The sequence below is a fragment of the Echinococcus granulosus genome, assembly GCF_000524195.1.
Source record: "Echinococcus granulosus chromosome Unknown EG_S00035, whole genome shotgun sequence".
In the NCBI taxonomy this organism is placed as follows: Eukaryota; Metazoa; Platyhelminthes; class Cestoda; order Cyclophyllidea; family Taeniidae; genus Echinococcus; species Echinococcus granulosus.
Window position 1 is genome coordinate 728,632 of NW_020170415.1, and position 11,245 is coordinate 739,876.

Genomic DNA, 11,245 nt, shown 5'->3' on the forward strand with positions numbered 1-11,245 from the left:
CAAATTATGGAAGGTACTTCGCTCAATAAAGTGAAGATTGTAAAATGATGCAACGACCCAGGAAGAAAACAAAAAATAGTCACATCACTTATGAAATACAAAAGTTCCGCACAAAACTTACGAAGGATTCCAAGGGGAGACTAGAGCGAACGACTGCACAAAGCAGAAAACCAACCTCGACTAAGTGAAAACGCGCTGCCCAAGCCTCATAAGGGAGTCGGTTTAAACTATGAACTATGATATATTTGGCCTGCAAATTTATCAACATAGGATACAATTAAGTTATAAGAATATTCAGAAAATATAACCTTTGCGATGCGATATTACTTGCCAGTGATTTCTAAGGAATGGGGAATTTTGTGCAAAATGTCTGTATTCCTCCTTATTCCTTCCGTTTAGCCCTAACTCGAAGGACATTATAATGCACCGCTAGATATTCCTCTATTTTACTTCAAATGTCTGTTAAGATTATTTTGAGCCTTAACTACGCACCATAACTGCAGGACGAGGCTCGTAGACCTCCTCCTCCCCCACAGTCTTAGAACACCCAGGTTGATTTGACTTCGACAGGTTTATTAGGATAAGTAATTGGCTGAAGCAAGTACAAGTTCAGGGGGTGTGGACACAGAACCACTCTCTGGGCTGCAGCGCGATGACGCCTCAGTCAGGAAGTTCAACTCGTATGCCCGCCTCCTCACTCTTAAAATAGTACCAAACATTTTAAGTATTGCGGTAACTGTACCTAGCAACCTGTTTCCTTTTATCCTGTTGGGGATTATCATGAGCATTCTTCATTATCCCCATATACATCTTTACCTATATTTTGTTTAACACTGCATTTGAGTTGCTATGTTTGAGCATACTTTTCCCTGCAGCTGCATTAAGTTAATCATTTACTATTGGTGTTTATCTACTCTGTAGGGCTTTTTAGAAAATTTGTTGTCAATTATAACACAAGTCATAGTCCAAATAATAGCTAATTGCCTTTGGGTGTCACCTTGGAGCTATCACTTATTGTTAGTATGGATCTACCTAGTCCCCGGGCGGTGCGTTTTTCACCCCTCTATATTTACAGTTTTGGTTTTCTACGAGTTAGCGCCTAGTGTATGGCATGTGACTGTGTTTCCTCTTCCCACAAGATATATTTTCTGTTGGTTTAGCCTATAGCGCCATTACTTCATGTTCCCCTTGCAAGTGAGACCCCATCCTGTGTATTTTTTTCCTGTTCTAAGCAAAGATTATCCATAGTATTTTTGGAAAAGGAAGCGGGCTATTTACAGACTGGAAACTTTGTATGGCTCTTGGCAGTTTTTAGCACTCAAATGCTTACTCCTACTGGATGTGTCAAATGAACATTTCTACTCAACCACCAAGTCATTAAGTTCTAATTCAATGATTTCTTTCAGTACCCTAAAATGTACAAACCCCATATGATACATCCCACTCTTATCATTATTATTGCTATCATTGATGAACCATCGGAAAATGGTTTTGGTGACCTCCTCAGTTCTAATTTTAGCGGGAATATCTACTATGTGACTATCACAACTTGTCATTATTTTAGGAGGAAAAAGCCGTTCTCGAGTCAATCTACACTCTTGATGAGTTGAGTATCTCAGACGACTACAAAATCCAGTTTAGGGTAATCGTAATCCCAACCTTCTACGAATCACCAAACGCAGCTAGGCACTCCTGGCACTCTTGGATCTTTTGTCGTCAACATCACATGGCCCAAAGGCTACCCTTTCACTCCCCCAGTCGTGGATTTGGACGAGTTTTGTAATCATCACGTTCCCCAATCCATGAGAGATTCCATCATCAAGGAGCTGAATGAACTGGCATTGGAGAATAGCGGAGAACCTCTGACATTCACTCTTATCGAACATTTGCGAGACAACATAGAGGAGTACGCAAAGCAGTTAAAGGAGTTCAAAAAACGTAATACTGATTCAAGTATAAAGCAGGCAGAGACGGAGGAAGCGATGGTTGGTTGGGAGTTAACTTCCGATGCCTTTATTAGGTCAAGAGGGCAACAGTGGAGAAGGAGGTTCTGACGAAGGCACAGAAAAGGAAGCAGTTGAGTCGATTGGACGAGACAGGAAATTTGCCGAGAGGATGGAATTGGGTTGACGTTATCAAACACCTGAGGCAGACTGGTACTCAGGCAAATCCTACGGCTTAAATCTGGTTGTTTTCATAAATGCTCTGTGCTTTCATTGACGCTTTGAGTAATTTTCTGAGTAGGGGTACCTCCGAGTATGCAAAAATAGATGCAGATGATCAGAAACCAGAGTAGGATAAATTCGAGCGCGACACCTTTAAAGTACGTGTTTAAGCATCCCCAAGAACATATTTCTATTTCTGATAGTCAATGGCTAGAAAACTAGGCCCAATGTTTCACAAAGCCATTATCAAACCGAGTCCTGGACTTGTACCGACGAAAACGTGTTCACGATATAATTGGCCTGTCCTCCGTACAGAAAGATAATCATTCACCAACGACATGGTCTACCATGCTCTTAACGGCTCTCGCTAGGCACGCAGAGCTCTCTCGGGAATTTGCAATTTACGTGCGGATCCTGCTTCGAAGACAAATCGGTTTTGTGAATCTTCACTTCCATTACTGATTATCGAAAAGTCGGTAAGTGTAGCACCTCGCAGGTGGATGCTTCCTCATAAATGACGGAAACGAATGCTATGAGACAAAAATAATCAACTAGGAAATCAAAGTCGTTTACCAGCGACACGGCAGCCATAGGTCAAACTAGTGGACATTCATCGACACCTAAAGCTGGATGTCTTACCAAAATACGGTAAAGATTGGCTGGGTACAAGAGTGTAGGACACGGAGGGGTTTATGTTTGGAAGAATTCGATCATGCCAGCTAGAGGTGCGAATCGACGAAATCCCCATGGAGCCAGTCGCCCATTAGTCTCCCAATGATGCAAGCAGAAGTAAACATGCCAACTCTTCAAATGCTTAATCTTGCGTGGGCGGAGTAAAGGGCACCACCAAGTTCAACCTGTACATTGTGAGGGGCCCATGGAAGGAATCAACACCGTCACTGAGGCGAGTCCAACTGCGTAGAGCTAGTGGTGGGTGGGATGAAAGCCCTCAATAGAGACCCAAATTTATGCAGAGAATTAGTCAAGAACGTGGGCGCTATTTCTAACAAGCTGAGCTGTTTTATAGCAACAATGAGTAATCAGGCCTAAAAATGTTAAGGGGATTTCTTCTACGTAGTAAGGGGAAAGGAGCCGCAGTTCCAGTGACCGACCTTATGCAGCGAAAGAATAAACTAGGTAGGGCTTTATACAGCAGAAAGAAAAACACGACACTGGGAAGATATCTGTACAAGAAATGGACAATGTTACTTTTTGACCAGCAATCTCCTCCTAACCACACGTTTGGAAGTGGATGGGAGCGATTCCCTCTCCATTTTGTTTTCCATATCTTCCATCTCGATGTCCATCTGCTCGACAGAGTCTTCCTGCTTACTCTCAGCTGTTTCAGATTCCCTTGCTGAAGCAGGGTAAGCTTAATTAGAATCAACTCACCATTGGGGGCTCTAATAAGGTGCATTTGCGTTTCGACCAATTTGACATCCTCTTTCTTGCGTAATTCGATACCTTTCTTGAGCCTTTTAGTAAGAAACAGCTTTTCACGCTTTTCTTTGATATGACTAATAGTTTTTATTGCATTTACTAGGAATAAGTTCTTCTTTTGAATATCAACATACATGTTGTAACTAAATTCTCGCGACTATACTTCTGAATGACATTCCTCTTCCTTTCAAAAGTCTGAGCAAAGTCATCGCTAAGGTCCTTTTTGGCAAATTTTCTATAGGTTTTAGTCCACTTTGTCTTTCGTGGTGCTCTCTTTCTCTTAAAAGCCTTGTGGCATTTGCCGCGGCAGAATCGAAACTCCTAAAAGCGTCTATACAACTTCTAAACATTACTTTGCAGTCGTTTCGAACAAACATTATTCCATGACCCGGATAAATGGGACTAGAACAGAACCAACAGCGATAGATACGCATGTTGTAAAACTAACACGGTCCAACTCTGGCTAGGAGCGCACCGTTAGAGGGAGGATTAGCCAATCATAACTTGGGTTGGAGGATTCATTCAAACATAAGCCCGTAAAAGATAAATAAATTTGGGTTAGCTGATCAGGTATATAAATAAAAGGCCCCACAGAATTACTAGACTACGTATTACAAACTGAATTAGTGCCATTACTGGCAGAAAACGAGCAACAAATTAGTCATCGTTCATTTAAGGCCGTCTTTACGCTTGACCAGCTTACAGTGACAGCTTACTCTATTTATTTGGGCAGACAAGTCTAACTATTTAACCTGCAGCTTGCTTTATTTTTCAAAAGTGCTTCATTTCTATGACATCAACTTCAAGTGGTACGCAATATCTTCCCGAGGTTTCCTTATAAACAAATCTGAATATTTTGGTGGCAAATGCAAAAAACTTTCCATTTATCCTTGTTTCCGTATACAAATAGCAATTTGTTTGTTTTAAACTTTTGGCTCCTGCAAGAAAGAGCAGTTGTAAATACTGCCAATTATTAAATTTCAAACAGCGTCTTTAAACCTCAACTACTCTTTGATAGACTTATAAGAGCACAATTTGGCCTACTAGTATGAGAAATAGTTTATTGTTAGCGTATAAAAGGATTAGGGAGCTGTACCACCCTCCAGTCCTACCTGACGCTGGTGTGGAGAAATGGGTATTGCTGAAGTACAGAAAACTGAGATCACCGGCGTGATACATATACTATACTCCTGAGCGGATGCAAAATGTGCTGAACTTAATTATCCGCACAGTTGAACGCAGGGTTAAACAAGCACTCACAGCACCACATAGCTACGGGTGTGGCTAAAGTGCGACATAGACAATTTTGTTTACATGCAGGTAAATCCTTGAAATGAAGTAATTTTCTGCCTTTGCTTTTATGTAAGCCAATAGCTTTACCGCTCATGCTGCTCTATCTTTAAAAGATGATGGTGTGCATATCCTATCTAGATAGCTCTTAGTGGCAACGTTTTGGGAATCCACGTTAATGGTTAACAAACCTTTTGAATGGATACCCGGTACCTTGCCTTCGGACTAATGAGTTTCATGCATAGATAATTTCATGTTAATACTGATATAAATTTTAGATTTACAATTAATGGTTTTCAAGCTAAAAGCGTTGTGCCAAGCTGTTATTGCTTGCTGCAGTAATTAGGTCAAAAGCAAGGATTTGGTGTATTTATTCGAAAACACTTTCCTTCTGCATTCTATAATTTAATCTCAGTAAGGTAGTTCCTTGTTAAAAATGTGGGACTTGTTGATAAAAGCGCTAGTGGTTTCATCATCTGTGTCGCCAACTACCTCGCATAATCCCACCTAGGCTTCCTTCTATGTGAACTAAGCGTAGGTATTCACTATCTCTTATCACAGCATTATTTGTTGAAAGGCATATTGGGTGTCCGTCGAGGTGCTTTAATTGCAATAAATTTTGCAACTACTATTGCATGATTTCGAAGTAAGCCATACAATCCGATTAATGGCTTATTTTCGAGGTATTTCTTGGGTTCCCACTGCTAGTAAAATGATAAAGTGAAAGTATTTGTAGAGCTCGTTGATTTTAGGTGCCGCCGAAATTTCTCGTTCTAACTTTTCTCAAAGTGTAGCAATTTTCCCGAAAGAGAAGGCAGAATTTAACGGCCTCTGGGGAAGACTTTATATGGAGGCACGAACCGAATGCCCAAAACCTTACATCGTGTAGAGCGCAAAGATTTTATTCGCCTTGTCTTTTGCAACTGGCTAGTAAGCAATGGATTTGGCAAGGTTTTTTGACAAGTCGTGTTTTTTCAACTGCTCTTATTTAACCTTGTCACGAAAAGTGCTCATTTTTTGGTGGAAAAAGAATACGACATTTAGAAAATAGCCCCTCATATGGAAAATATAGCTACAAATCTAGTGAGCTATGGCGGAATAAAGTGGTGCACCGTTTTCCACTTTTCGTGTAAGAGGTCCAGCGGTATATTTTCCTGTTAAAAACTGTTAAAATAATTACTGTGGTTGGCATACTCCACCGGAATGCAAAAGTTTTGATACATTAGCAGAATTTATGAATTTGCGGCCATCTACCATGCCATCTAGCCTACCTCATTTTTCATCTGTAAGGGATAAACGGATTTGATGAGTGCAAATGACGACTTGCAACCTTATAAAGGTTAACGTTTTGTGACCTGTAGTAATGATAAGGCCATTTGGATCTACCGGAAATCTAAACTATGGGTTTGGTAAAGTTGAAACTTTTACCAAGAACTGATGCCAAATTTGACAGAAAACAATAATGTAGTGCTTTTGAATACCACCAACGCTGAAAAAAGAATGGATGATGTTCTATCGGATTGTCCACTATGGCACCAACCGTGGGTTTTAACTAAACATCTCGTCTTTCCAATGGAGAAGAGTTCCCTTTTCGGCCATACTGCCAAGCAAAGGGACTACCGGCGCAGACCAAGTAGAGGCGCAATTAAGTTTGCTTGTCAGCAAATATCAAACCAACGCCTATTATTACTTACTTTTCTGGACATAAAAAGTTCAATGCACTGCCGGTATGAAGGTGTTTGACATGTCTGTATTCCCTAACTTTCAAGCTGCCAAAATAAATACAAGGGCCATTCAAATTAAAACGATTTTGATGCACCGAACTATCCGTCCATCCATATCTAAGAAAAATTCAGTTCTCCTATATTGCACAAGAGAATTAATGGATAAGTGAGGCCTCAAGGCACACTGAAATATGAGTTACAACTGACTAACGGAGAAAGTCCGGACTGCAGGGTCTGATAATAAGATTTTTGGCTTTGGGAGCCTCTCCCAGTTCAACTGCGAGAGGCCTAGCTAAATTCGCTGCCAATTCACGCCCCTGGTCAGTCCAAAAAGAAGGAAGTTTATATGTGAAAAATCCCTTACACTCCTGGCACTCTGGCAGGAATAGCCAGAAGCTTGGCAGACGCTTCCCTTCGACCACATGATTTTGACTTGATTATGTCCCTTCCTCCACTCACCTATGCGCCCGTTTCTTTACAATATGGTGGCATCTTTTAGAGGGCTATCAAATTTTATCGAGACAAGCTTTTGTCTCTCAACATAAATCAAAGTGAAATGACAACGACCACAGAAGACAAATGAAATTCCATTCGTCTTATGCCCTGCTCACAAAATTTACCTCTTTAATAGCCAAACGTCAGTGAATTCAGATTCTCATCTTTCGACATATTCACTGACTTCGAGTAAGTTATTCATTCCTTAACCCAGAGGGCAAAATTTCCTCTTCATTAACGTTGGAATAAATTTAAGGCCTCGAAAATTTCCCTGTAAACACTACTTTTTATGACTTGGTAATCTCAGTCAAATAGAGGAAGGGTGGGACAATACCGGGACCCAGTTTGGATAGACTGCACAAAAGTTTTCAATTTATGAAAAAGTGCTAGCTTCTTTGCGCGACTCGTTTTATGCTAGAACTTTGCCTGACTTATTAGAGTGTTAGGTATTAATCATTTAAAAGGCCAAATCGGGTAGCATTAATGTTCCGCCACCGATTCATAAACAAGTTCTCGTTGTTGCTGGAGCAGCAGGTGGCTGCATACATTTAAAGAGGGCATAATGCACAGTTTTGGCAGGGTGACAATTGTAGCTTACTTGAATTTAAAAATAGAAAATTTCCCTGAAATCCCGACATGTGTGTCGACTGCTCAAAGGGAGCACGAGTGGTGGAGTGGAAAACAAGAGCTAACGAGTTACTTTCCGAAAAGAAGGTCCTCTTCTTTTGCATTGTCAGTGTTCCGCAAAGAACTGGTGGTGGGTCTGAATCGGCAACTTCTCTATCCACTAATCGGGTCCGATCGTTGTGCAGCACTGCGACATAGTCAAAACATCTGCAAAAAGTAAGGGAGAAATGTCTAAAGTCTTTCGAAATCTCTATGCTATTCTTCTGGATAAATAAATTTGGAGAAGTTTGAAGTCAAAAACTTGCATTAATATTTCATGCAAAGTTTTGAATTTTTTCTGAGTTAAAGCTGTTCGTCAACGAAATGTTGTTGACCAATTGCTGCTGAATTATTTACGACAGACTTGCCGAGTGTCAAACCACCCTCTTTATGATTTACGTTACTGCGGGCTGCTTATGCCAATTTCCACGTCACTGAGAACTGCATGTATATAATTAAAAGGGTTTTTAAGAAATTTTGTGATCTACCTTCAAAACACTATAGAGAAGTGAAACTTACATGTCTATTCGAGGTGGACTTAGGTCAAGAGTTAGGAAGGTGAGCTGTACAATTTGGAATGGAAGTCCTTGAAATAGGTAGATAATGCAATCTGTTTGAGGAGGATAAGGGGAGGGGAAATTGGGAGATTTAAAGACACCATGAAGTCGCTTTACACTCGAGAATAGGTGGCACCGACAGTCTACAACAGACAGTCAAAAGTAATTCCGGTATTTCAAGAATGGCATTTTTATCCTTAAGCGGATGTAATTTGCTGAGCAAAATAGCCAGAACGATTGTCAAATTCAAGATTTTTAGATGTTCTAGTATTTCTAGCCAAAATGTTCGTCTGACAGTGAACAACGTTAAGCTGCCATTGGAAAATTTTAAGGCACTCCTAGGCAGTAGGGAAATGCTTTATTTAATATCAAAATGAAACAGCAAGATACACGAGAATTGGGGGCAATCTTCAGGTCCAAAATGAGTTTTCTTAGAAGTTCTTATAATTTTATTAACTGGTTATCCTGCAGATAAGCAAACTGTTCTCATGCCTTCCTCTACTCTCTTCCGCGCCTTTATGAAAATGCTCTGCAGTGTCCTAAAAGGTCAACAGAATATAGCAATCGGAAGCATTTAAACAAGGATAAAATCAAGAGACCGTAATTCCGAATTAGACGTCAAACATTGGCCATCCCCAATATATGCCGCCATCCTAATCTTGTACAAAAAATATTCCTTTGTGCATGTAAAACCAAGCATCATTACTGCCACTTGATTAAATTGCTAGAGCAAGCACTTCCTATCTAAATTCTGGCATTTGTCCACAAGTTTGTCACATTTTAAAATCAAAATTATTCCTGAACTGAAACAACAGCTGAACACATTTTACTATAATCTAGTGTCGGTAATGGAAACTTTCGTGATCCGTTAGATTACTTCGATTTGAAAATACGATAAGTGCATTTGTGATTGCAATCACGCATGTAGTTCCATTTTAGAATTTGGATTTCTCACACAAACAAACAAGTTAGTAAAGAAATTTTAACAGTTACTAGAAGGCTTTTTTATGACGCATCATTCTAGAAAAGGCTTATATGGGACTTTGTCTCGTGGTGGACTCGCTGCCGGAAACAAATTCACGACTGCTTTTTCCCATGGCAAATTGGCATTTTCCCAGAGGCGCTGTTAACAGTTGATCAGTGCATAAAATCATAGCTATGGGCTTGAACTGAATTTCTTTTGTCAGAAACAGGTTTTATGAAAATATCATGTCAAACGAATGATATCAGTTCAATTTAATAAATATGCATATGTTTCATTTTTATTTTTACTAAGTGGAATTGACAATAGGAGTACGAATATCGACTTACTTGGATTCTGGATGACTACTAGGGGGTCCATGCTTGGGGGTGATCGAAGACCTAAAGATGACTGACTGCAGGCAATCAGCAAAGTGAAGGTAATCAGTTTGTCTTCTGTCCCTAGGCGACGCATCATCTCAAGGAGGAGCAATTAGGGGTCGCCATTTACTTCATCAAATAGTCAGGGCTTTGTCACTTCCTGCAGTGGACATGCCCCCGTGCATTTGAGATGCACTTGTACCTCCTCCCTCCCATTGGCTGTTGTGCCTCCGACCAATCAGAGGGTTTATCAAGAGCAAGGTTTAAATAGCTTAGAAAGTATATTCGCAACTGTTTGATATTTTGCGCTTTCAAGTGCGCTCTACCATTAATGCATTAGGCAATAAATTATCTGTTTTACTTCTTTTCCTTTACCTCTTAAGGAAGTGAGGAATGCACCAAAGTAAATTGATTGCTCAAATCAAAATACCATCTGTGGATTGGAGTTCAGGGTTTCGCTGTTTGGTTGGTCTTGGGACAAGGCTTAAGGTTACTAATCAAACAGTATTTACATCTTCCTTTGACTTTGTCAAATCTCGGATGCACAAAATTCTTCGCAAAGTCAAAGGTTCTCTTTCTAAATTGATTAAAGAATTTCAGAGAATTCTATTGCAACTACTTTGGAAATGTTGTACTTGGCTCTGTTTCTGGCAAATCGAATTAATTACTTATTTAGTATTTTTAGTAAATCATTAAATAGGGTTACAGTTGAGTACTCAAAATTCTTCTGTAGTATCAAGCGAGTGAAGGAATCCTTTTGCAACGTTAACAATCTCATTAATTTTAAAGCGATTATTGCAAAAGTTTGTTTTAAATTTTAGAATGCTAATAATGTATCATATGCATTAATAACCCTAATTCATCCTTTCACAATCGAGTCACATATAAGTGACGTCGCGACTTTCTTTTTCTTGAGCCCAGCGCCACAACTGCACGGCATGTCTGAAGCGATCCGAGACTTCCCCAGAGACAAAAAGAGGGATAATGCTGAGGCTTTCAGGAGGGCTGGGGTCTACTGACATGGTCCAGGGTCCATACCGCCCAGCGAAAATACAGAAGCGCCCAAAATGGAGAGTTAAGTATATTATCAAAGTGCTACGCATAGTTTTATCAACTTGTGTTATCTTTTTGCAAAAAAACCTGTTATATCAATTTGGATGAATTTAAGACAATAAAAGGGGTGTTTTCTGGATGGGGGTATTTATTGTTCTCCTCAACTAGCAAATTTATTCTAAAGAAGAATTCATGATTTTAATTTGTAACAGAACGGTGTATGTCTAGAATGAGTATTTAACTAGGCGAGCTCCTCGGTCTCCATAATGTGCACTTCCGTTTGAGCTGTCTAGTCTTCCGGTTGCGCCTAGGGCCTCTCGATCCTTCTGCATGGTGATAACTAGCCTCCCATCATGGCATGGCTTACTACGGCTTCATGGACGGCATTAGACAAGAAATTTTCTGTTCTCACTATTCATGAGTTTAAGCCCCCAAAATTTGACTGCTTTCTGGCTCGGCTATTTATCTAAATTTTATGGAGAGCATTCCCTAAATGTAGAACATGCTAATCAAA

The 11,245-nt window shown here is 40.0% G+C and overlaps 3 protein-coding genes across 3 annotated transcripts; 1 reads left to right on the top strand and 2 right to left on the bottom strand. All coding sequences in view use genetic code 11, as the record gives it.

Annotated features, from left to right (window-relative positions):
- Positions 1 to 1,022: 1,022 nt before the first annotated feature.
- EGR_05097 (RWD domain-containing protein 4A) lies at positions 1,023 to 2,182 on the top strand (the record flags this gene model as incomplete). The annotated part of the gene is made up of 4 exons (XM_024494346.1): positions 1,023 to 1,046; positions 1,565 to 1,642; positions 1,683 to 1,985; positions 2,021 to 2,182. The coding sequence occupies 4 exons, from the start codon at positions 1,023 to 1,025 to the stop codon at positions 2,180 to 2,182; spliced, it is 567 nt and encodes a 188-aa protein (XP_024351295.1).
- A 797-nt stretch (positions 2,183 to 2,979) lies between these two features.
- EGR_05098 (putative ribosome biogenesis protein RLP24) lies at positions 2,980 to 4,039 on the bottom strand (the record flags this gene model as incomplete). The annotated part of the gene is made up of 5 exons (XM_024494347.1): positions 2,980 to 3,079; positions 3,375 to 3,522; positions 3,558 to 3,682; positions 3,769 to 3,926; positions 3,959 to 4,039. The coding sequence occupies 5 exons, from the start codon at positions 4,037 to 4,039 to the stop codon at positions 2,980 to 2,982; spliced, it is 612 nt and encodes a 203-aa protein (XP_024351296.1).
- A 3,524-nt stretch (positions 4,040 to 7,563) lies between these two features.
- On the bottom strand, positions 7,564 to 9,775 carry EGR_05099 (Suppressor of lurcher protein; the record flags this gene model as incomplete). The annotated part of the gene is made up of 4 exons (XM_024494348.1): positions 7,564 to 7,652; positions 7,713 to 7,948; positions 8,300 to 8,480; positions 9,649 to 9,775. The coding sequence occupies 4 exons, from the start codon at positions 9,773 to 9,775 to the stop codon at positions 7,564 to 7,566; spliced, it is 633 nt and encodes a 210-aa protein (XP_024351297.1).
- Between the last annotated feature and the right edge of the window lie 1,470 nt (positions 9,776 to 11,245).